Source organism: Aedes aegypti, chromosome 2, assembly GCF_002204515.2.
Source record: "Aedes aegypti strain LVP_AGWG chromosome 2, AaegL5.0 Primary Assembly, whole genome shotgun sequence".
NCBI classification, from domain to species: Eukaryota; Metazoa; Arthropoda; class Insecta; order Diptera; family Culicidae; genus Aedes; species Aedes aegypti.
Window position 1 is genome coordinate 38,004,944 of NC_035108.1, and position 27,173 is coordinate 38,032,116.

At 35.9% G+C, this 27,173-nt stretch overlaps 1 protein-coding gene across 4 annotated transcripts in view; it reads right to left on the reverse strand.

Annotated features, from left to right (window-relative positions):
- LOC5579992 (protein bric-a-brac 1) overlaps positions 1-27,173 on the reverse strand; it is a 505,109-nt gene that overhangs the window by 23,200 nt on the left and 454,736 nt on the right. For 2 of the 4 annotated variants that reach the window (XM_021840591.1, XM_021840592.1), the window contains exon 3: positions 11,005-11,052. The exons of the other annotated variants lie outside the window; for them this stretch is intronic. In XM_021840591.1, coding sequence (XP_021696283.1) covers positions 11,005-11,052 — 48 coding nt within the window. The remainder of the gene's footprint in view (positions 1-11,004; positions 11,053-27,173) is intronic. 4 annotated transcript variants of the gene reach the window in all.

Below are 27,173 nucleotides of genomic sequence, written 5' to 3' on the forward strand. Positions count from 1 at the left end.
ACAAAAACCTGTAAAATTATAGCGAGTTGAATGTAACAAAAGGACTCCATCATATATGATAGATATTTATGTGCGATCTTAAAATTACATTGTTGCTGGTTTGAAAATGAGCTTTAATTAGCTACCAAACTAGATGAATATATAAAAAAAGTTCTAAACGGGAATTGAACTCGCGAACTCTGGAACGATAGATACACGCCGCCGTCTCACTAATTTTGTAAGTAGCTGGCGAAAGTTGAACAGGTTCTGCGTAAAATAAGTGTACCGTTCAGTCACCAGTCACCGTGCGGCCTCCATTCACCGTGCACATATACAAATTCCTACAGAATATTCATACAATTTTTACAAATTATTCTTCTGTCAGCAAAATAAGATAAAACTGATGAAATGAAATAGTTTTTGTCGCAATGCATTTTGAAAAACCTAGTTTATGTTGTCAAAATCATGTGAATTCTGTTTGATAAAGAAATTTTTCAACACTCTTAGTAGAAACGCCGAAAATTCACATTTTTCATTTTAACGATGGAGTATGAAATTTTTAAAAATTTCAACAAATTTTAACTGTGCATTAGTAAGATGTATTTCATCGTATGAGCAATTAGATTCTATGCAAATTAGATTTTTTTTATTGTGTTCAAGTCAAAACCCAAATGCACGGTGAATGGATCCTTTTCAATAAATATGATTCCTGTTACCGTGCATTAGTGTAAAAGGCATGAAATTATTCGGTAATATTAGATTTATTGTTATTTCGTCATTAAACGACTTTTTGAGTGAATATGGAATGGTTTGGACAATACAGTCAAACCTCCTATACCGATATTGATGAAAAAATAATTATTTAGCCAATTTTTAAACATATTATGGTTTTTATTGTAAATGAAGATTTAAATACTCTCAAAAATGGGTGCGCACACTACTAGCAACATAGTTGCCCCATCAACAACATTTCTTTAAGATACAAAATTAAATCATGACGAAAACTATACGCACGGTGAATGGTGCACTAGTGTGCACGGTAAATGATGACATGGAACGGTACGAGGCGACCTTAACATGATATTTTCAAACATAATTTTTGAGTATTTTTTTGTTATGCATCACTAGTTTTTTATTTTTCCCTGAAGTATTATATAATTGCACGCTACGTAGTGGTATTCTAATACACTTCAAATTATTTGGAAAACTTATATAATTTTTCGAAGTGTAAATTTTTCTTAAATGCACGGTGAATGGTAGCTTGACGGTATCACAGAATTGCTTCGACGGTTGGCGGTTTCATCGAGAAGTGATTGAAGGAGCAGTCAACAATGTGAAGCGTTCCCTCGGTCGCATGATTGTTGAGCGTGGCTGGGTTTCTTTTGTAGCAGATTCATGTAAATTTCTAGCGGATTTAACTGAAAGGAAGGAACTGAAAGGAACTGGAAGGGCCCTGATTGGATGACAGATGGTCTTATTTGCTTCAGCTGTTGGCTAACGCTTGTAATTTTCAAATGCCTGATATAATTTTCCGTCCATGTCCAAATTGCGTGCTGCTTAATGTTCACAAATTTTTGCTGTGTAGCTAAAAAAGGCTAGAAATTCTCAAAATTAATTGTTGCCCCACCTTAGTCTATACTACGTGTAGAACGCAAATAGTGTCTAATTTTGTCCACTACCCTCGAAACATTAATAATATCTGAATATTACAGACTACAGCAACAAACAGTTTTCAACAGAAATTCAATATTTTATTCTGACATATGGATCTTAGTCTGAACATACATCCAACAAAGAACTTAGTTCTAGATATGTATTTTTTTCACTCAGGGGGTTTCAGCTTTTTCAACTCGCGGAGCACTTTTTGAAACTAAAATGTTGCGCGGAGCACCTGTTCTTCATCACCACTCCGTTTGAAATTCGGATTTATTTTTAACATTTCGAACATTTCAGGTAAGATTTACACACTTAGAAAAATAATACGGATTACTGTGAAATACAACCGGTGAAATATTGTAAAATCATTGAACAAAAGCATAAAAAACTCGAAAGCGTTACGAACAGGAATGAACTCCAGACCTGACCATGTAATCAGTAAGCAGACTTATTAGTGGTGTGCAAAACCCGAAACAAAAGAAGCTTATTCCTGCCAGAGCGGCTAACAAGTGGCCTTACATAAGTTCAGTGAAAAGGATTGCTTGTTAGTTTTCTACAGAATGACAGTGAATGCGTTTGTTTTCACGGGTTCTGTCGATAAAATATAGATTCACGGAGTTTTTCGGTAAAATAGGTAGTTCACAAGAAAGTACTTTAATACATATCTGAAGAGATTTGGTTAGTTAAAAATTCAATATTGCTCTTTTATTTCAGGCTCAAACTGTGACAAAATGGCATCCAAACAAAAATTTATATTTGGATTTTCATAAAATATTTCAATATTAGTGGCTTGAAAACAAGAGAATTGGTTTAAAACAGGAAATATTCCGACTTTTGCTTTTAGTTTGAACAACGGAGTTGTTGTTGAGTTGAGTCAAAGATGATTAGAAGGAAAAAGATAACCCACTCCTGTCTTTTCTAGGAGACACGAATAGCGCCGCTCTGGTGAGTCAAAAGCTAACTAATATGTAACGTTCTCCTAGTGACCACCAGATGTTGATGTGTTCGTTTGTGACATTCACGCTTAAGAAAAGCTACACAGCTCAATCGGGGATGTTCGATATTGCCAATCATTTAGAAATGCCATAAAATGCAAGAAAAGAAGAAAAAAAACAGCACAGGAATATTTTTTTAGTATGTGTAAAAATTCCACCAATTTTGTGTTGGTCCAGAAGAGCCTGATTTGATGTGAGTTGTACTCATTCCTGTGTAATTTTTTTAAAGCGTGTTTGTTTTGATTCATTATCGTTTTGTAATTGCACGATGATTTTAATTTAGTCGAAAATAATGTTTACGCGCTTTTCACACAACAGATGGCAGTAGTGTTACTTGAATAGCGTGTCGTCTGCAAAACTTATGGCAAAATAAAGAGTCGATCATCTTTTTCCTTTTAACCATCTTTGGTTGAGTTGAGTTTATCTAGTAAAATATTTCTTTCGGATTGATCACATGTTCAACACTCATGGAAATACTCAATACTACTTTTGCTAAATCTATTGAAATATTTCTAAAGTTGTATTATGGTGTCGAAATTTCTATTATTATCGAAGTTGCATATACCTCAGATTATTTTTCAACGAAGATAAGTATCCCGACAAAACATTTACACCCTGAATGTTTCAAAATATTCTGTCGAGGAAAATAGGATTTCTTCAGCTTTAAGGAGTGTTTTCCATACTAAATTCAAGAAAACCTTATTTTTTCAGTCAAAACTGTACCATACAAAATGTGTTACAATAAAAATAATCTTAGCTCATATGCTGAACATTTTCGAAAAAATATCCGAGGTGCAAGAAAGTTTTATATTGATTGAGACTTTGACACCGTGTATATGAGATTCGTATAAACTGTGTTTCGTCATCTACTATAACGTCTAAAACTTCATATGGTGTAAACCACATCTAAATATTCAAGAACAAAAATCTAGAGCTCAAAACAGAGGTCTTAACTGAAAATTCGATCGATTTGTCACAACCAATGAGTTACTAATCCATGTTAAAACAAAAATTGAGATATTTCAAAACCTTGGTAAAATTTTCAAAACTGTCACGGAGCACCTGCTAAGTCTTCGCGGGGCACCAAGTGCTCCGCGGAGCACGATATGGAAACAGCTGCTCTATATAAAATATATAAAATATATTTATGCATTTCGTTGAAAGGTCTTAAAATAGAGGCACTCATATCAAATACAGTTCTTATACTTCTACAAATGTTTTATGTTGTCTTCTATCCTCTATGCTTCAAACAAAACGTGAAAAGCCCTGGTTGGATGTCTAATGGCTACCGCTTATGTTTCATAAGCAGAAGGTCATTGGTTCAATCCCAAGCCCGTACCTTTCCTCGTATTTTGTAGTGTGTCTATCACTTTCTTTCACTTTTAATCTAAAATTCGTTCATAGAAATCACCAGAACCAGAGACGGAGAACAAACCGATTCCCTATATTTCCATGCTTCCATCGTTATAGCACGCCTTTCATTACGTCTGATACATAGGCAGTTTGCTATCCAAAAGCAAGCCTTTCTGTCAAAGATAACTAACTTACCCCTACATCTTCCCGCATGAACTGGCATAGATGCAGGGGTATATCCGGCCTACTTGGTCTGCATTCTGTTGTGGCAGATGCCATTGTTGTCTTAAAATAGAAGATCACCAACACTGATGAGAGTGTCTCTTAGACCCAAGCAGTAATCTGGTTGATTCTTTGTGTAAGCGAAACTGTTCTTGCGATACTGGAGTAGCAAATACGGACGGCCAATCAAGCTCTAGCTCAGTGATACTCAAAGTGGGCGAATTCGCCCCCCTGGGGGCGATTTTCAAGCCCAGGGGGGCGAAAATTTGGGGGGCGAATAATCCAGAAAGGGGGCGAAAGTACTAGTTTGTGAAAAATTGAAAGCAACGACTAAGTATTTGTAGAAGACCTCATTCCAATGGATGTTTATACGCTTATACATTTTAAGAATTATTAATTCCACTTCTCTCTTTTGCTACACCTCTAACCAAGAGAAATTTTAGGATTAGGTCGCGGTTTTTCACACACAATTTTGTCGTTATGTTGTAGTGGAAAAGAAGTGGTTTTCTGGCTTTTCGTATATATCTTTCATGTTTTGGAAAGGATGAAAAAGAGTTTTAAGAATCGTCAAACATATATGAAAAAATCTGAAATTTATATCAACAATTTCAGAATAAACAGGTTATTTAAAATATAGCATTAACAAATATTTAGAAGATTTGTAAAGCAGGAAGTCGACCAAAAGTATATCGATGGGCGTCGTTGAGTGAAAACTGATTTAGAAAACAGTAATGAACGCAAGATAATTTGCAATTAAAAGTCACTAACCAATTGATCATTTAAATAACTATCGATTGTCGCAAGAGATATGTTGGAAAGCTTCCTTGATGATAGAAAATGAATTGAATAGATAGATTTGCTGATACTGAAAAGTTATTTTAGTATGATACTTATTCCACAACTCTTCTATGGATATGCAAGTCGGGGATTGCTTTTGACATAGACCGGACTAAGTGTTTCTTAGTGATTTCTAGAAAACGTACTCTAAGCATTCATAATAACAAGATACTTGAATTATTTCTTATAATATTTAAACTTACCCATTTCGAAGTATCTTCAAAAAGATCAGAATTGATCGAGTACTTGACAAAGCCAAAATGTCCCCTAGTTTTGTCTGTTTCAAACCGATCATATGCATAAAAATCGAAAATGTTTTACATTTTCATCACATATAAAATACTCCATCTGTAACATTGATACTTGGTCAAAATTTGGTACAATATTGATCATAATCTCAATACAGTATAGCCGTTTTTTAAAACTAAAATGTAAAGTTTATATCAGGGGGGCGATTCCAAAATATGCTGACCTCAAGGGGGCGAAAGCCAAAAAAGTTTGGGAAACACTGCTCTAGCTCAAGCTATATTTCAAGTAAAACATGCATGTTCAGAAAAGGATATTTAACTCTGCTCAGCTTATCTTGACAAGTCTAAGCCCGTAGAGTGCAAGAGTCTCTTTATAGCCACTATCCTATACATATGTAACCCTCTAATACTCAAACTTTTACTTTCAAACTAAATATAATTTTTCGTTATCTAAAATTGTTCTAAACACGTTTTGGGCAATGATTTATTTTTATTCACGAATTTGTGAATTTAGGTTACTGGATTTTAAATTTTCATTTTTGAACATCCCTATCCTTTTTCATTTTTTCTTGAAGCCTCTTCTGGTTACTGATTTTTGGCAATAATAAAAATGTAAGTTTTCACGTGATATAATGTAAATACTTTTAAAAATATTATTTTTTTCAATTTTTTTGGTAATATATTTTATTTTCCATGTAATTAACGGAAAAACTGGTTTAACATTATTTTAATACCACCAAGCACTTTTTCTGTGATAGGTTAATCGTAGAAAAATATAAAAGGTTCATTTTTTTTATATTACACGTTGAATGAACCCAGGCATTTGTAGGTTATATAGGAAAACAATTTTTCTAACAATTTTCAAAAATAGAAAAAAAATTCAAAAGCCATAAAATACTTTTCTTATATGCATGTTATGAGTCAAGGTTAAAGCTGCAAATAAAATCATTTTGATTTCTGAGCTACGAAAAATACACAAAAGAAAATGCCAAAGCGTACTACTTGAACAAAAAAAAAAGTGTGCTACAAACTATCCCGTGATCCCCATGAATTAAAATACATCATTGTATTGAATAATATCAAAAGAACAGTTTGAAAAGAAGTCTAAACTCTGCTGTTTAGCTTATGCAGACAAATCTGAAAAATCGATTGATTCAAATTCCTTCCAGGTTTGTTTTTGTAAGCATATTCCATATCCATAAAAATTTATAATACGTAACTAGTTTTGAAAATTTTGTAACGAACGGGGAGTTTAATGAATGATTCTAACATTCTAACATTCCTCGCATGGGCGTAGTCAACGATGGGGGGGTCAGTTGCTGGACCACTGTCCCCCCTGGTCGGCGAAATAAAAAAAATAAAATCAACAAGTTTGCTACGATTATATATTGTTTTAATTTTGCTACCCAAATATTGTTTTCAGCATTTACATCTCTAAAACCGGTACCAATTAAATAATGAGAAATACATCTAAGAGTCCTGCTTTAAATATGGCTGTCAAAGATCTTTCCAGAAATCGTTTAGAGAATTTGGCCTTGCCTTGCCCCTCCCTGACCAATCGAAAAAAAAATTGAGCCTATGTTTGAATTTATTAGACGTTGCGTTCAGCATTCATGATTGCGTTCTGATTGACTCCTTGAAGAATTTTTTGACTTCATAAAACTATTAAACTTCTGCTCAAGATATCACCTGACGATTCTATCGACAGCATTCAACATATCTTGAGTGTAATCCGTCATCAATATTTTTCGGAATTCAAAAAGATCAGCCAAGTTATCTTTAAACAAATTCTTCCAGGAGTTCATCAAATAATATGTCAAAAAAATGGATATGAGATAGCTTCACATATTCTTAAGGTATTCTTGCTCAGATGTTCCTACATGTTTATCTTTTGATTCTTCAAAGATTTTATACATAACCACTCCAAGGCTCATTCCAGAAACAGTTTCTTGGAATACTTCGAATTGTTTCAATGAGTCTTCGGCAATAACTCAAGGTTTTTGTGGGCCGAAAGTCTCTTTAATAAAGAAAAAAAAAAAGGTTTTTGTTTGGGAAAGTATCTTTGTAGTGCTATCAGAACTTCCGTCAAAGCACAAGGCTTCAAGAATTGTTCCAAGAGCTCTAACAAAGAGCTTACAGGGAAGTTTATGGGGATTCTTTTAATAATTCGCCCAAAATTTGATTTGAAGAATTCCGCTTTAGGAAGTAAATATTTTTAGGAATCATTTTAGTATTTTTTCCTTTTATTCCTTAGTAAATAAAAAATATTCCTAAAGAAATTACTTGGGATTTATGAATAACTTCATGAACTCCTTCGAGGATTCATAGAGAAGCCCCAATTCTTCAATTTTTAATATGTTCTTGATGAAAATCAACTTCAGACTCAAAAATGTGTTGAGGAATACCTCTGAGAACTTCTCCAAGAACACTTTTTTTTGAAAGAGAAGACATCTTTGCTTCCAGAACTTCCACTATGTGTCTTGGATTTTTTTGTTCAGAATTTACACCAAACTATTTTCGTTATCTTTCTGAGCAATTAAACCATAAAAGATTATCGAAAAATTCCTGCAGGAACTACTCCTAGAATTTTTCAAAGTTTTGATCAGGAATTCTACCAGGAGCATCTTCAATTAATGCATTGCCTTAGTTGTTAAAAATTGTTTCAGAGATTTTTCAGGTTCATCTTATTATTTATTTCTTAGAACATCAAAACATCCTCTGCAATTCATGGTATATTTTTCAGAATATTGCTTTTTTGATTCAACAAGTTTCTGCAAGGGATATTCTTAGAAAAAATCTGGATATATATCTATGAGGAATTCTTTAAAAAAATTTTTGCATAGTTTTAAGAAAAGCTCCTGAGGAATCCTCACTATTTTAGAGAAGTTTCTTAGAAAGTTCGTGAAAAAATTGTTGTACAGTGAAACCTCCATGAGTCGATATTGAAGGGACCTCGACTCATGGAAATATCGAGCCATGGAACAGCAATCCTTTGGAAACCTGTTTCAAGGGACCATCATAGTAACCATGAAATTTTGTTTCCAGTATGGTTCCATGAGTCGATATCGAGTCATGAAACATCGACTCATGGAGGTATCACTGTATGATAAATATGTGTAAGAATATTGGTGATCTAAAAAAAGTTTTTCTCAAAGATATCTGCGGAAGAAATTTTGAAAAATTCCTCAGGGAAGAATTCGATGAAAGATTATTTATAGAATTCATGGAAAACTTTTGGCAGAGCCTCAGCAAAATTACCCAAAGTAATGTTTTAGGAAATGCTTTTAGTATATCCCAAGAAAAAAGTTAAGAGAAATTTTAAAAAGTTCCTTAGGAAGTCTTGAATCGATTCTTAGAATACATTGACAAAATCCTTGAATCAATTTGTAGAGGGGTTTCGAAATTAATTCCTGTATGAGTTCAAGAGGAATTACTTGAAGCCATCTTGGTAAAATAAGATTGAACTCTTAAAAAAACTAGGTGGAATTCAGAAAAAAAAAATCATCAGACTAGTTTACGGAGGAATCTTTAAATAAATGTTGATATGGAACTTATGAACTCATGCCTTCTATTTTAAATTCGATAAATTACCTTGCGAAGTTTCTAGAAAAGCTTCTTGAACACTACAAATTATATAAAGTGAAAAATTACCGTAACTACGCTAACTACAAATTATCTAAAGTGAAAAACAAATCCTGCAAAAATCTCTACCTGAATCCGTGGACAATTTCCGGGGGAATTTCTTTTGATTCTTTGGAGGAATTCATACTTGCAAGATGCTTGGAAAATTTTGGGTGCCATTCCTATGAGAAATTCATGGGAAATCTATATTTGGGAATTCTTAGATGAACTTTATGAACTCCGTATATCTCGTGGCTTGACTGCCGATCAATAGGACTTTTACCAATCGATGCTTATGCAATTCATAAATATGTTTTTGAGATCGCTGATGGTAATCCTGGCTTCGCCCATGATTCTTCGTCAATTGTCCGGAATCCGAATCAAAGTGAAGCTCGCCATACGATTTGTAACCGTGCTACACTTTAATAATAATCAAAATTTTGACACTTTGTGCTACAGATAGCGTTAGTACTCTGCGAAGGTCCAAGCTGTCCGTTTCATTTTTTGCGCGCTCGGAGTGTTTTATCGGTGACTTTGTTCGCTTGGGTAGTGCTATGCAAAGGCTCAAGCTGTCTGATCCATTTTCGCGCGCTCGGAGCAATTTCCGTTAGCACTTCGTTTGCGCGCCATCGGTGTGATTTTGTATCCTTGCTTAAGCGTGTTGACGCTGAGATTGTGAATGTTCAGTCGAGGGTGGATTATCAACTGGTGAGCTCGTTTCATGCTTGTAATAACGCATTTCTACCATGCCATGTATTTTTTTATGTATTTGTTGTACAAAATATGGATGGTTCGACACATAGATTGATGACATAAACGCTTATTCATGTTTAAAAAATTTCTAAATTCAAACCTTTGAATAGTTCGATGTATAAGATGTCGACGCATTGATAGATAACTTTTTAAACTGAGGTCAAATGAATCGCATTACTTACAAAGGTGAATCCTGATCATGTAGCTTTTAAGCCCTCCCACTAACAAAACTCCTTCCCGTAACAACCATGAAGATGCAGAGGTACACTCGGTCTGTAGTAACAATGGATGTCACACTAACATTTCCTCCCCTCACCGATGACCCTAAGGACATGGCCGGCACTGTTATTGACATTACTAATTTCAGAGTCCTCAGTCCTCGTGAAACCGTTAAATCCATTTTTACCAGAAGGAAGAATTAGAACGTCCTTTTAAGACACACTATTCGAACGGAAACTGCACCTCGCGAGTCCAAATAATGCATGCACATTTGTGCACCCCGCACACAACCACATACAATTAAAAAGATAAGGTACAGCACGGTTGGCAACAATCGGAAAACTTTCAAATTGTACCTGCTAGCTGGAGTGCTATACCTCTAAAAACCCATACTGTGTGCACTAAGTTTTTCTTTTTTAATTCCACATACGTGAAATCACGATCCACCGGTTCGGGATGCGATTGCAATTCGAATTTCCAAGGCTCATGCAAAAGTGCAATTTGTGCATGTTGTAAATGAAATTATGAAAAAGTAATGCTCCCTCGGGGATCGCAGGTGCGGGGTGGAGGCAGATCAAATCGAAGAAAATCGATTGTTTGGCGAATGAGTCTCTAAAAAGGTAGGTCAGGTCAGGGGGTTACCCGTGAATGGGTAGAGTAGGGAAAGCGCACAGCTGTAACTAAAAGTAAATGTGTAAACTTCTACACATGTTGTTTTGTTCCACTGTAGTGGGAAAATCGCTGAATCGCACAACCCAACGTGTGTGTTGTAGCTTCCAGGTTTGAGCGAAAAGAAAAACTTTAATTAAGTTGTTCAAGTTTATTGAGAGTCGGTCGGAGCAGGTGCAGGGTTGAGTGTGGAACCTTTTAGGAGCGGTTCTTCTCGATCACGTGGCCCAGGGTACTACCGGTGCATTCAATATTTAGAATATTCATTTTTGATTATTGAATTACTTTACGACGAAGACGACGACGCCGACGTCGGCGACCATAATTTCATTCTCGATTGAACTTTGGCACGTTTTTACAAAGTTTACGATGATGGTGCTTGAGTTTTTGGGGAAGTGTTTTTTGGGAGATGGGAAACTGTGGCAGGTGTAAGAAAACGGAAAGTTAGTTACCATAGGTGGTGGGTGGCGTACAGGCAGCTTCCTTCAATAGTGTCGTGCCTGTAAGGTGAAGTAGAGAGAAAATTTTGTTAGCGGATTGTCGTGATTATGGAACCTGGTATGTCTGTAGAATCTATGAGCAATTAGTTAAATGTAGGGGGATTAGGGGTATAATGGACACGTTAAGCAAATGTTCGGTTTAAGACCATAAAATGCTACATTCATTCATTGTGATAAAAAGCATATCATATGTCAAAAAAGCAAGATAGAATATTGGGTCGAAAACAAGGCTGGAAAAAAGGTATCGGGGCGAAATGAACACTTGCATGAAATTTAGTGATTTTAATATATTCAATGTCAGTCAATCGTTCCGATATGTAAAAGGGCTCTCCCTCAATCATAGTAGCTAAAAAGAACCTTTCTGGGTTTGCTACTTTGCTCAAAAATTAGATTCTTCCACGGCCTTGCTTATATGCCAATTTGAAACTGAGAAAAACTTTAAGTAAAATTTTGAAGGGCAATTGAAGCAAAAAATAAGCTTTTATACAGTCTAACATTTCAAATGGAATATAGATTTCATGCAGTGTATTAACTTTCAATGAAGTATGCATATTATATTCTCAGATATTGAGGGGGTGTCCATTTCGCCCAGTATGTTCATTATGCCCCTAAGTATTTTTATTCATATGTAATTACATTATTACTTGTTTTATTATGACAATTGAGATACAAATTGAAAACTATAGGGATACAATCAAACGCAGCTCTTATACGAATACAACAGCTACAAAAGCCACTACGTCATTGTAGGCAGTTGGCAAACAGGGTGATTTTGGCCGACTGTAGGATACCTCAACACTCTAAAACTGACGAACAAGAGTAGTTTACGACTAATAGTTTTCGACTCTTTTTTTTTTAAGAATTACTTTCCAACAATTATTATAAGCTTTTTTATTTTAATTTTTTAATCCCATCACTTCTTTTTCTTCTTGGCAATACGTTCTCAGTGGGACAGAGCCTGCTTCTTAACTTGATGTTCAATGAGCACTTCCACAGTTATTAACTAAGAGCTTTTTATGCCAAAGTTACCATTTTCGCATTTGTATATCGTATGGCAGTTACGATTATACTCTATGCCCAGAAAAGTCAAGGGAATTTTCATTGCGAAAAGATCCTGGACCGACCGGGAATCGAATCCAGACACCTTCAGCATGGCTTTGCTTTGTAGCCGCGGACTCTAACCGCTTGGCTAAGGAAGGCCTCTTCATTCTATATCTATAATAGAAATCTCCAGCCAAAGGATGGTTAATCTGTAATAGCTTCGGTAGAAATTAGGTTGATTTTTTTGACGTTAACTACGTCTTACGGCAATATACTGGGTGTCAATTAAAAATCTAAAAGGTTGCGACCGTTACGAAATTATGTAAGATTTTGAATACTAATAACTCAGCCATTCATCGATAAATTTTCAATATATTCTCACCAATCGGTCGGAAACTCATACAACATTTTACTCAAATGGAGAAAACTTTTGATTTTTGACGATAGACTGTCGAAAATTGGGAAAATGTCGACCCCTTTATTACGCAACCAAACACGTCCAAACATGTGGGTTGGGAAGCGCACTATAAAAGCAGACCGATTTCTACTTCTTTGCTCATTCATTCTTCTTTTGACGTTAACTACGTCTTACGGCAATATACTGGGTGTCAATTTAATATCTAAAATGTTGCGACCGTCACGATCTTATGTTAGAGTTTGAACTAAAAGAAGGCTGCAAGTTTGCCAATCGACTAAAATTTAAATGCAGAAAATCACTTGGCGTAGTCAACGTCATGCGGTCGTGTCTTGTACACAACCCCCTCTGATTTTTATTTTGTTCCAGAGGGGTCAAATGACTATGATCCCCAATTCATTTGAGCGACACCTAGTTTAATCATGAAAATCCCATAAGTCAAGTATGCAATCCTTCTGTAAAAAGTCCCCGCACCAAAAAAGCGGAACGACAAAACTCCCGTCCAAAAGCCGCACATATTTTATGCACCGGAAATGCAATCGACACGCACCGGGGAGAGGGGGAATGGAATAACGACGAACGGGAGGACGCATTCCACATTGCCCTTGCTGGATGCCGAGTTGACGCCACCTGTTGGACGCCGTTTACATCAATTCGATGCAATTCAATAAAAATGCAATGGGAAATGCGTATCGTCGTTTTTTTCGCACATGTTACGCTGGTTTTCGCGTGCGGAAGTATAGGGGACAGCCGAAACAGATTTGCGACCTGATTGACCATAGCTGCAGGGGTTTTTTGTCACCTACTTTCACTTGATGCGTTTTATGGGTGTCATCATTTACAGGGTGGTGTGAAATGTTCGGAACCATGAAATTCTAGTAGTGAGGTATTTGACATTTGGAAGCCGTTGAGTTTATCATCAATTATCTAAATTTGTTCACCAAAAGGCTATAAGATTACTTTTTAAATTGAGATTGCACGAATCGCATCACTTACCGAAGTGAATACAGATTGTGTAGCTTCTGAATCCTTTCCACTACTAAAAACTCCTTCTCGTGACAACCATGAAGATGCAGAGGTATACTCGGTCTTTAGTACCAATGGATGTCACACTAACATTCCTTTCCTTCCCCGATGATCGATGAGGACGTGGCCGGCGCCATTATACACTGAAGAAAGTAAGCAAGTCTCAAGTTCCGTTTGTTGGTTCCTTGAGCAGTTTTGATTATTCTGGTCAATAACGGAGTAACAACTACGAATTTTACGGTCATCAATGGGCATGTTCCTGTTAATTCTCCAAATTTATTCTCATTACGAAACGTGAAATTTTCAGACACATGTTTAGAAAATAGTGCAAATACACAAAATCATCAATTTCATAGCTCACAATAAGCATCCTATAAAATAAAGAGATTTAAACTCCGTTGTAGGCTTGCTTTGCATTTACCAGGGTGCAATCCCCTCATTTTGGCACCAATATGGGTTATGGATTCATCTTGAGTTTTTGGGATGGACGTCTTTCAAGTCAAATAGAGCTCAAATTACTTATTATATGCATTATTAAAATTGAATGTCAAAACTGCTAGTTATATTAATGAATTAATGTTTGCTCGATACAACTACGGAAAAAGAGCGATTCATTCCCTGTTGCGCGACATGCGTCGTACCTTTCGCTCTCTTATTCTCTACACATTCTTACCCAGAAACTCATGAGATACTCGGTCGATTTCCCCTACCGGGGGTGGTGGAAAGCATCATGTCGTTTATGCAAAATGAACCAAAGTTAAGCAGGAGCCACGCTCACATGCTCACGAACCAACAGCGACCGATTTACATACAGATTTTTGCATTGGAGAACCAGAACAAAACAAATGTAAAAAGAGTTTGATTGCGGGATGAGTAAAGTTTGTTCGCAGTCGTTTTTCTTCCGTACATTGATTATTTTTGTAAAAAACTCGATGGATTATGATTGTATTTGATAGTTAATGTACAAAAGTATTGAGAAAATTAATCGATGTATGAGTTCATCGTAGAAATATAACAGGAAATCAGATGCGTGAGTGCTTGTCAAAATGAAATGCTGCGATGCTCTCTAAACTGTTTGTGTTCGGGCGATCGTGAGCAAAGAAAACAAGAACACAATCGCACAAAAGGAATCACCGTTGCAATGGTATTTTTCTGTAACGCATGAACAGGCTTTGTTCACTATTTTTCACCACTGGCTGCTGTAACCAAAAGGTGCTTTGCCTGTGCTTTTTCTCTCAGTCTCACGTCGGTCTGTATCGGAAAAGTCTGTATCTTGTATGTTTGTACATGGAGAACCTTAAAAAATTCACCAAAAAAAAAATGTATCTGGATCTTCCACATTTTTGAAAAAAGGAGCCTCGAAAATCTGGAATAGACAAATCTAGGAGGTTGGCGACGTTGTCTGCCTGTATGCAAGTGAGCGGAGCAAATTAGTTGCTTGACTGTGTATGCAGAGAGTGCGGAGCTGCAGCAAACTGTGTTTGCATGTGTGCCGTGGCGCGCAATGCAAGGCCGCAAAGTAAGGCCGAGGAACGAAAGAAGGAGAATAAGCCATTTTATGAGACGTTTCAAATCATATGGTTTCCGTTTGTTTACCAGCTTTGAAAGTTTCTGGCGGGCCGATTTATTTACGTTTCTTCTAGCGCCACATTTGGAAGGAGCATATTCAACAATGGCGCTGGTGGCAATGCAACAAAGTTTTTAATGTTCGCATGTAAAATTTAAATCAGTAGGCGGGGAAGATATTTTTCATCTACGTTACCTGTAATACATGTAAACCGGGTAGAAACATGCGCTGAAAGAGACGGGGAAGTCATCGGCAACCAAAATGTCTCCAGCGCCATTCAGAAATCATGCTAGTTTTTTGAACAACAACAATGAGCGGCCCGCCAGAAAACGTCATTCGAACGTCTCGTAAAATGGCTTATAGGGGAAAAGAATCGGTTCGTTCTTTTTCCGGGTCACTTTTTGGCTGATCCGTGCAGATCAAATGAATCGACTCTCGCAAAAAAAAGAGCCACGGAACACTTTTGAGTGATCCGGATCTTTCGAACAGCTCCGATTCTTGTGCCCATCTCTAGTTACAACAATTATGATATTTATCATAAATGACGACATATGAAACCGATAATTTTGATGTTTACATAGGCTTACCAAATACAAATTTTAGAAAGGAGTACATTATCAGTGACTGGCATTGAAAAAGGAGGACATTAACATTTTTCACTAAATTGAGAGCTATTCCGGCCACGTCCTTGCGACACCTATAAAAAAGTATAAATATGAGTGTGATCGTTCGGCCTTTTTCATATGAGGCGATTATTTGATTGAATTCATTATGATCAGCATAATCCTAATGCCATCACCCTGAATTTTAGCTCTCTCAATTAATCTTCCTACGGTGTTCGGGTCAATATTACCCGAAACGCACTTTCAAAGCGTCACAACTTTTGTTTGTTACTTTCTATTGTTATGAAATATGGTGACTTAAAATCTTCCGTGGAAAATAAGAGTTTCACGTTTGAACTAGTTTTGTAGGACAATTCTGAAGAGCTGGACATTAAAAGTTACGTTTAAGATGTTTGGGTCATAAAACCCGAATTTGACCTACGAATTTCGCAGCCGTTTTTTCATCAGATATAAATGTTTTTGTACTGAAAATTATTGTCAAGGCTTATATTTGGTGAATATAGCTAAAAATCTTGGTTTGGTTGGAATTGGCCGCTCAGAACCGGTGCCAAACAGACCAAGGCTTGGCCATTTTTGCAAGAGTATTTGTAAGAGCAAAATGCATTTGTTGTGAATTGTGAAACATAGTATTTGGTCTAAAATGCATTGAAAATAGTATCTTATCAACTGGTTAGTTGTTCAGGGCACTACTGATTACCAAGTGGCCAAGGGGCCAATTTCGGAGGTCATTGAACGGTTCCCAGGGCATCCGGAGTAGTGGCCAATTTATGTTTTCGGTGACCCAAAATTTGCACAATTTTATAACTAATTGATCCAAGACGTTGCTACCTGAGTATGGCAATATTGTCAATATTTGATAGAACTATATCATGTGACCTATCAACGTTTTCAAAATTGCATCATAATTCATGAGAGATGCCTTCAGTTAGCTAAGGCAACCTATTGATTCCGTAACAGGTTCCAAGATTCTCGAAAAAGTGGTCATACATTTCATTGGATGTAACCATATCATGCGACACATCATTTTTTTTCAGAATTTCGTACAGAATTTGTGAGATATTCACTTAGTTATCTAACACAGTGGTTTCGTAATAGGTTCTGGGATACTCAGAGAAGTAGCCAATTCAAAATATAAGGTTTATGGTTCAATTCCAGGTTGTCGCAATATATTTTTGTTTTCAAATTCTGTTCTCATAAGACAAATCTACGAATTTCAACCCGATTTCTTGTGGCGAATTGTCATGAGGTTAATGTATGTATTTCTATAGTCTATTTACCCGAGTGAGGGAAGGATTGACGATGAATACATTATTGGAGTCTTGCAGTTTTTATTGCGATGTAGCATTGAGCACGCTATGTTTAAACCAGCAGATTATGAAAATCCAATATACCTCAGATATTTTCCCGCTATAGATCAGTATTTGATCGGTGAAATTTTGATTTTTTATCGCTTATAAGCTATTTTTCATACTACAATTCATCAAAATTCCGTTCTCTTACAAATTTCAGCCAATACAAAACGTATGGAAAAAAATCACCGATATAATATTTTAAAACCTTCCGATTATGAAATAATAGACCAAATACTGTTCTCTAGCGGGAAAAATCCGAAGTACATTCGATTTTCATAATCTGCTGGTTCAGGCATGTTGAGTAAGATGATTCAATGAAGCATTAAGTGGTATATCCGTATATCACCCAATAATGCACATTTCATTGCTACAATAAAGCAATGCTACGTTGCATTTATAAAATGGAATTAATGCATTATTGCACGCATATTGCAGAATAGAATCAATGAAGCATTGCACTCTTTGAATTAAAGTTAAAATACGGTAATACCTTAATGCTTGTGGTTACTTGGGTAGGCTCACTTTGAAAAAGGAGGACATTTGCAGTCCAAAGCAAGACGGGAGGACGTATAATGAAAAAAAAGGGCATGTCCTCCCAAAGGATACCATCTGGTAAGCCTATGTCTACATGTATATGACAATGTATGTGTTAAATGTACATTTCATACATCTGAAGGAGATTTAATAAAATAATGATATCATGTGCTTTGGGGTAATCGAATTCCGTCCGCCTTTTGGGGTCCGGTATTGGGGTCTCTGAAGGGGCTCCGCAGCTTGTAGGTTGAAGGTCCCACCTAGCGAATAGGGAGTCGTGATTTCGATTCCCATCGAGGCATGTAGTTTCTATCACAATTTCAACTTCAATTTACATATTTGACACATATTCGTTGTGTACATGTAAACATTAAAGTATTTATAACATTCACACGAAGCTTGATTTAATCCAAATAAAAACCGTAATATAACATAGTGTGAATTTTTCGAGCAGTGTTTTGAGATTCCTCCCGGGTTTTCTTCGCAAATTCCAGAAAATTTTTGTTGACTGCGATTTTATTTGAAATATTACATAGTAATCCTCTACCACATCCAAAATCTGAACTGGTGATCATAGAAATCATAGAAATAGTTTCTATAAAGGGTTTTTCGAATAAGATCTTTTTGCGAGTATTGTACCCTAATTGAAGAATTACAAGTATTTAAACGTATATAAAATATCATTTGAAATTAAAACTACAGGCAAATACATTCACAATTCAGAGATAATTTACATAGTGCTACCCTACAGAAATCTGATTCGAAGTGTAGTAGTGTTCCAAAGTCTGAACATCTGAATGATAATCTTATAGCCAATTGATGCAAAATGGAATGGAAAATTGGTTCCAATTTTAGCAAATTAAAATTTTGAACTTGTTGCCAAAAACGAAATCAACAACTTCGTGATAAAATGAAAATCGAATTTTGTTTTTGAATTTACTGGTCTTTTCAAAGATATGCAAAAACTTCTAGCTTTGCACTGTCAATAAAAAGCAATCCTGGCTTCCAGCGGCGCCCATCGAAAAAAAACTACCACTCGCTGGCCACTGTTTGACAACCGTTTACACCGAAAAACAACGTGTTGAAAGTGGTCAATTTAGAGATTTATCTGCCCACATGCGAAGTGCATTCCCCATAATCGATGTGCATACATACGCTGCACCAAGCCACCGAGCCGCCCATCCATCGCAGGCAGCAGTGCATTCAACCTCGCCCCTTCCCTCTACCTAGAGCAGACGTTGTGGTGGCGGCGACCAAAGCCAAACTGCAGCCAACGGCGAGCCAAAAGGGAGGCAGAACCGATTCGCCCAAACCAAACGCCCAAAAGAGAACGCGCGCGCCAACGAATGGCGAACCAACAACAAGCAAGAGGGCGGGGTTGAAATGCAATTCGCTCGCACCTAGCCTAACCGATTACTAAATAACTACGCGGAGCCTACACTGGCTGTGTCGCGCTGCACCCCGAGCCAGATGCACTTTCCCCCTGCTCCAAGCGCTGCACAGTGGCGACAAAAGCTCAACAATATAATACCAAAATAATCAAACTATTTGTTTTGTGTTGCCAATATGGCAAGCGTACCATTGGTGTGCTGACAAAATCATAAAATATTCAATCTTAATGTTCATCGACCGATGATAGCACTTTTCATCATTGAAATGTACAAATATCAGAATTAATAGGAAAATAATAGAAAAACTGTTAGTTTAGTAGAGGCATGTTTTGTGTCAAGAATTTATTGAATTCTCATAGTACCCTCCACTATAAGTACAGGTGCACTGGTATAGATGCAAAGAAGCAATAATATTAAGCAAATTATTTGTTTTAAAAAGCTATTTAAGATCGCAAAGTCGTATATTAGTGCGAAATATGTCCTTTCTCTATTCTACTTACTCCACTTAGGGAGTGTTTAGTCTAGTTCAAATAAGAAAAAGCCATATTCTCAAAACAAGAGAGAAAAAAATTGAGTCATCGGAATTTAATTTTAAGTTTGAAGTTGTATTAGGAGTTCTTCAATTTTTATTTCCTATAAAATTTCGAGATAAATAATAAACCTTAATCAATATGTTAAATTTACAACCATTATGGATATTTTTTTTGAGATTTTGTCCGACTTATCTTCGGAGCTCCGCCACTGTGCGCTGACTAACTGACTGACTGACTGCCGGCGAAGCGCGGTCCAAAACGCGAGTTTTAAAAACAAATCTTTCACACGGTCAATCTCTGCCCCCACCCCGTTTGGTCACATCAGTAGTGCTGCAACAGTGCATTGGGGCTGCTAGGACAGGATCGACACCCTTCATCCTGCGTTATCCTGCAGCGCGCACGGTTGGCATCGGTTGTTGTTGGTAGGAAAGTATATTTACGATGACATCGATGCACTCGCGTGATCTGCACGCGACACACGCAATATGTATGTTTGCCATGGGTAAACTCCCAAACGCGAGCACCTACCCCCCCAAAAAGAGCATCCTCGCTTGCGGAGTGGGGGGCCCTAGGATTGCGTCGCACCGCATATGCATGTGTTCCCTCAATAGTACACGTATCGCGGTTGTGCAATCGGTATGTTAATCGACGCGAGCTTTGACAGCGAAATTACCCCGGCTAATTCCTGCGATTTGTTTTGCTCGCCGCGGTCTTGCTTTCCCTTTCCCTTCCCAATGTTGGGCGCCATCAGGTGCTGCCGTGTGTTAATTGCTGACTGTTGTCAGCACCCCGCATGTGTATGTGAGCTCAGTAGACTAGCAAATTCAGACGAAGTGTCACTTCTTGTGTTAATAAAGTTTCATTTTCAAAAATTTTCTTAAGATTTTTCATTAGTAAGCAGCTTCTAAGCATATCCAGTGTTCCAAGTATTAATCAGTGACATAGGAGAGTTTAAAATGGCTATCAGCGAGCTGAAAACTGTAAGGCTGCTGGGAAGGACGAGATCTTGGTAGAACTTGCCAGGCGGTAGTGAGTACCTTTACCAGTCGATCCACTGAGTACTTCTGAAGGTATGGGAGGACAAAGAAATGCTTACCTGCTGGTTGGATGCACTCATACGCTCAATCTCAAGGGCAAAGACTGAAGTGCTCCAATTTCAGAGGAATTAATCTGCTGAATTCGGTGTACAAAATGTTGTCGCGCATCCTGTTTAACAGACAGAGATCACTCGAGGAGTTCCTCGTCGGCGAATACAAAGCTGGTTTTCGTGAAAGCCGCTTGACAACGGACCAGATGTTTACCCTGCGAATTGTCCTAGATAAATGCCGGGGGTATAACTTGCAAACTCACCATTTTTTTTATTGATTTCAAGACGGCGTACGGTTCAGCGAAAAGAAATGAGCTGTGGCAGATAATGTCTGAACATGGTTTTTCGGCGAAACTAATTAGGCAACCTCGTGTGTGACATTAGACGCACTTTTGAATTTACTGTTAAACTTTGCTCTCGAGGGTGCTATTAGGAGAACTGACGTGCAGAGAAACGACATTATCACCACACAGTCGCATATGCTCCTTGGCTAATTCGAATCGATCACAGATCAGTGGTCTTCGTGTCTCTGAAGAGGGCGAGAGCGAGGATATGCCTGGCCATTAATTTTACCAAAACTAAGTACATAGTTGCAGGTAGAGAAAGAGGTAGGCTTGGTTGTGTAGGTACTGAGCTAGTGTTTGATGGGAATGTGTTTGAAGTTGTGACAGAATTTTACTTTGGAACACTTGTGACATGTGATAACGACAGTTTCCTCCAGAATCATCCAGACCCCACAGAACGCTTGTCGTACACAGCACTAGCGTGGCAGTTCTGACTTTGGTGAATCGCGCGACAACCGAAAGGTTATCCGTTTGTATGTCGCTTGATTGATTACCACTAGAACCAGCAAAAATACCATGGTACGAAAAAGGGTTCTGGAAATCCGATTCCAAAAATTCGTATTTTCTAAAGAATGCAAAATATACTGTTTTAAATGTTTTTTTTTCATAAAGCAACATATTCATTGCATAATGATATCCCATATTTTTGGAGGATGCTCTGCTTGAGATGTCCGATGATGATTATTTCCTATATGAGCATTAACTTCAGAAATCCATACAATATCTAAAATTCATATAATGTCTGACAAAATAACTGCAAAATGGGCAAAAATTACAAAAGGAATTTCGTAGACAATAGGTAGCGGGAATTTCAAGTGGTTTCAGTTAACCCTTCAGTCGTCGCGCGGTTTTTCACCGTCAGAATCACCACGCTGATGCTGTGTACGATAAGCGAGGCTTTTTCACCACTGTTGTACAAAATACAAAGACGCGACGACTGAAGTGTTAACCTAATTTATAACAAATCTTTTCAAGGTAAAAAAAGGTATTTCAACCTGGCAAGAGAACTCCAACCGAGAGACTCCAACAAAATCATTCATAGTTTTTTTTAATAAAGCCCTAATTTTTTTCTTTGTTTTTGCTTCAGTTTTTAAAGTAATTTTGAATGAATAAACATATTGCCTAAAATCAAAACTACATATTTCAATGACAACTTATGTTTTAAATTATTAAAAAACTCAAAAAAATATTTGGCTAATAGATAACCAATTTTTTGAAGCTACTTTTCGATTATCCATTTAACCTTTTAATATAATAAAGTGAGTGCTTTGCGAAGGCTCAAACTTCCCTATTCATTTTTCGCGTGCTCGGAGTGTTTTTACGCTGGCTTCGATCGCTTGGGTAGTGCTTTGCGAAGGCCCAAACTGTCCGATTCTTTTTTCGCGCGCTCGAATCGATTTTTTTTTCAGTTAGCATTTTATTCGCACGCCTTCGGAGTTATTTTATTTTCCTGCTTGTACGTGTTGACGCTGCGATTGTAACTGTTTAGTTTAGGATGGATTACCAACTGGTGAGCTCGTTCCATGCTTGTAATAACACATTTGTACAAATTTGTTGAACAAACTATGAATGGTTCGTCACTTTAAGTGTTGACATAAGCGCTTATTCATGTTTCATTAAAATAGTTCGATGTTTAAGGTGTCGACGCATTGATAGATAGCTTTTTAAACTGAGGTTACATGAATCGCATCTCTTACCAAGGTGAATCCTGATCATGTAGCTTTGAAGCTCTCCCACTAACAAAACTCCTTCCCGTGGCAACCATGAAGATGCAGAGGTATACTCGGTCTTTAGTAACAATGGATGTCATACTAACATTCCTTCCCTTCCGCGATGACATGGCCGGCGCCGTTATTGACATTGCTAATTTCAGAGGCCTCGAAAATGTACATTGAAGATGGTATGCTACTCCCAAGCTACATCTGTTGATTCCCTTTACAATTTCGATGATTGTTGTCAATCACGGGTAGCAACTACGAACTGTACGGTTATCAATGCTAATGCTAAACATTTTAGTATAATCAAGTTTCTTAGGGAATATCAAAGGGTGGCTTCTGAAGTTTTGGTACGAGTGTTTTGGAAATTAGTCAAATAATATTGTGAGATTTGTTCATACTTTCAACGTGAATTCCACCTGGAGGACAACTATTCCTCTTATGTCTAATTTTAATTAACAAATAAATTCCTGAAAATGTTCCTTGATTCACTTAAAAACATAAAAATATTAATTATTTCTAATTTTATACTGAGATATTTCGATGAAAGATCTATCAAAAAATCCTCTGTAAATTCCTTCAAATAGTTTTGAAATTAAATTTATTACAAATTCTTTCACGAAGTTCATCCAAAGTCCTTCTGAGATATTTCCAAAAAAACATCACAAATTGCGTCAAAAAATTTCTGGAAACTCTTGAAGCAGATTATACAAGAAACATCCATGAAAATTGTTTTTGAAATGTCTCTTGCCTTCGAATCTTCAGAGGAAATTTGTCGAAAAACACCATGAATACTTTTGTTTCCGTAAGGATATTGAGTAAAATAACTGGATAGTAATATTCATAAAGAAATTCGGATCTTTTTTAAAACATCTTTAGAAATAGCTTTATCAATTATTGACAAAATCCATATTCTGGGATTCAATTCTTGTGCTATTCCAGGGTGGAATTCCTAGATATTTTTTGGCTGAGCTCGGGGGAATCCAAAAATATTTATATAAAATATTCTTTGGGTGCTACTTGAAAAAATATGTATTTTTTATTCATAAGAGGTTCAATTTATCATGTAATCATTCACCTGTAGAAAAATGATTGTAAATATTCACTTAATTATCGTTTCGATTTGACATTTTCTTGAGGAATTTCATACAAAAATCTTTTCATTCTTAAAAAAACACTCTAAAGAATGTAAAGAAAAAAGGAGTTTTGAAAAATTGAATTATTATACGTATGGTTCCTAATATCTGAAATTCCATCATAAATTTCTCAACAAATTTTCAAAGTAATGCAAAAATTTCATCAGGGATTCAGTAAAATCTTACATTACGAATTCTACCATAACACATCTTTAGCAATGTTGTTAAAAATACCGTCAATATTATTCCGACTGTAGCAAAGTTCCTACAACAATAATTTAAAAATAGTCCCTTCAAAAGCACGTTTGGAATTTCTGCTAGAAGGAAAAAAATGTTTAAACATGAATTTTTTCGCACGCAATAGCATCATGTAACTTCGAAGTTCATACAAAACGTTTTGTAAGATGTAAGATACAAATATCTCAATAAAAAATCCATCCGTTTTAACGCCAAATGATTATTCATTACAAAAAATAAAGGAAAAGAACAAGTTTTTTTTTTGTAATAAAGCCTTTCTGCCAGGTACATCGTTAAAAATTTTATCAAAAAGTTTCGGAAATACTACGTTGAATTGAGTAGTTTTTCCACATTCGATTTTAGCCGAAATTATCTATCAAATTTCTTAAGAATTTTCAATTTTTTTGCGTGTTTTACTCTAGAAATTTTATTAAAATTAGATATGGATGCGGAGTGTTTTGTAGAGTAATTTGTAAAGAAATCCCTTATAAAAATATTGAGGTATTTCTGAAGAAATAAAAAAGATCCTAAAAGAATGGCTGGTGAAATTTCGGGGGAATTTTTGAAAAGTTGTACAATGTATTGCAAAGTAAAGTTTTTGATTTTTATTCAAAAATGTTGTTTAAAGAAAAAATGAAGGAAAATGCTTGGATTAATTTCTGGCAAGTTTTTTAGGACGACATCACAGGGAAAACAATAATTTGATTCTTTTTAAGAAATCTCTGAACAACTTGGGCAATTTTTGAGCATTTTCACCAAAGAGTTTTTGAGAGAACAGTTAAACGTACATCCGCTAAGAACTTGATACGTAGGATTTTTTTTAAATATTCTTAGGCAGAAGGGTGTGGCTTATTATTCCAAAGGTCTCAAAACCAAAAATTCGTATGCTCTCATGAGTCCAAATCAAATTAGAAGAAAAACCTCAAAGTTTGAGCCAAAAATATTAAGATTTAGAGGTGACGCAAGCGTCTTGAAGGTGAACTATCAACTCATAAAAATGGCCTTCAGTGAAGTCACCATAACTTCGATAATTTCTAACCAATTTTCAATCTTTTAGCACAATTATCTACAAAATTAAATTGATGAAAACTTTGTAGTAACATCAAATTTGTCTAAAATCAAAGCTAGCCTAAGTCGAAAGCAGTTTTCTCCAATTTTTCTTCATTTTACTCTAAAATTGATATTTGTTTGACCATAACTTCATAAATACTCAACCGATTTCAAATATTTTTACGTGTTTCAGAAAAAAAAACTTAGTTGTTTTAAAACTGATCATACAACACATTTTTCTAAAAAATGGTTTTCACCTAGTTTTGTAACAAAAACTGCCTTAAAACATGATATTTCAAAAATCATGAATAAAAAAAAATCAATTTCTCTGTATTATTTAGGTATTTTCACCGAAAATTATATTTTTATAAAGCATGTTGTTTAAATTACTAGTTGAATAGTGCATATATGTTTAACATGTGCAAAAATATTTTTGTTTCAAAATTATACAAAAATCATTGCAAAGTCCTTATCAAAGGTTTAATAATCGAAGAAAACCAATAACAGCTTTAAAAATATTGTTAAACTAACGAATAAAACCTGGCATTTTTCGTTAAAAATCTTGTTATTGTACAGTTTTTGTTGAATAACATGGCCAAAACAAGGTTTCAGTGAAATGTGTATAGAAAGTTGATTCAATTAAATTAAACAATTAATTAAGCTTTGGATATGAAATCGGTTGGGTATTCATAAAGTTATGGTCAAACAAAGATATTTTTTTATTAACAAAGTTTTCATAAATTTAATTTTGAAGATAATGGCGCCAAAAGTTTAAAAATTGGTTAGAAATTACCGAAGTTATGGTGACTTCACTGAAGGCCATTTTTTATTACTTGAAATTCACCTTCAAGACGCTTGCGTCACCTCCAAATTCAAATATTTTTAGCTCAAACTTTGAGGTTTCTCTTCAAAAATGATTTGAATTCATATGAGCACACGAATTTTTGGTTTTGAGAACATTTGAAAAATAAGCCGCACCCTATTAGATAGGCATCTTAGAAAAAATTGTATAATCATACTTTCCAAAGAGTTTTGAAGGTATACGGGAAGCATTACAGAGAACATCTTTGAGAAATCGCTAAGAATATTTTACGAATTGAATCATGTTTAATTGCTTATACAAATCTTGTGGAATATTAGGAAGCATTTTTAGAGTAACACCTGGAAGAATCATTTATCTTAGTTTTGCATGAAACCCTAGATAATTTTAGCAGGCATTCTCTGGTGGAATTTTTCAAGAGGATTTTTAAGCAATTTGATAGATGTTCTCCGAGAAAAAAATCTGGTAAGATCAGAAAGTCTAAGAAACTGCAGCAATAATTGAAAGTATAATAACTACTAATCACGGAAATGATTGTTTGTGGGAATCCCAAGAGGAACTCAGTGATAACTAATAGAAGAATTCTTAAAGAAAGCACTGAAAAAAAAAACGGAAATAATTCATGAAGAAAACCCCCAAGGAATTCTCACAGGAATCTCTCGAAAGTACATTGTTGAATACCTGAAAAGTTCGTGGAAGAATTACAAGGGATATTCCTCATGAATTCTTTTGAAGAATTCGTAAAGATTTGTTTTACTGGATTAGACAAAGAATAGAACAGAATAAGGTACCCCGGGGCAAGTGAGAATCCGGGGTAAGTGGGGCGTTTCGTCATAGCTCAACTAGGAAAAGTTTTTCATGGGGGTATTCTTCTAGAAAGTTGAAGATACAATGACAAGGAACGTATTTAGTACTAAACATATTGTTATTTTTATTACCATGTGGTTCATATAACAGTTGTCAGTTCAGCGCCATTTTGAACTTGCATGACAAATTGTGACACGTTTCACGTCTTGCATTGACTCGCAAAAAATAAATGTGTTTTAAATCGAATTTCCATCAGTAAGCTATAATTTTTAGTATTATTACAAGCTGCTAACGATAAACCAGTATTTTGTTTTCATTTCATATGAAATTTTCGATGGTCTATCTTACCCCAAAATATATTTGTACCTGGGGTAAGTGGGACCTATCAAAACAAAAACCAGAATCAAAACTTTTCGTACACGTTTCATACATTTTGCTAGAAA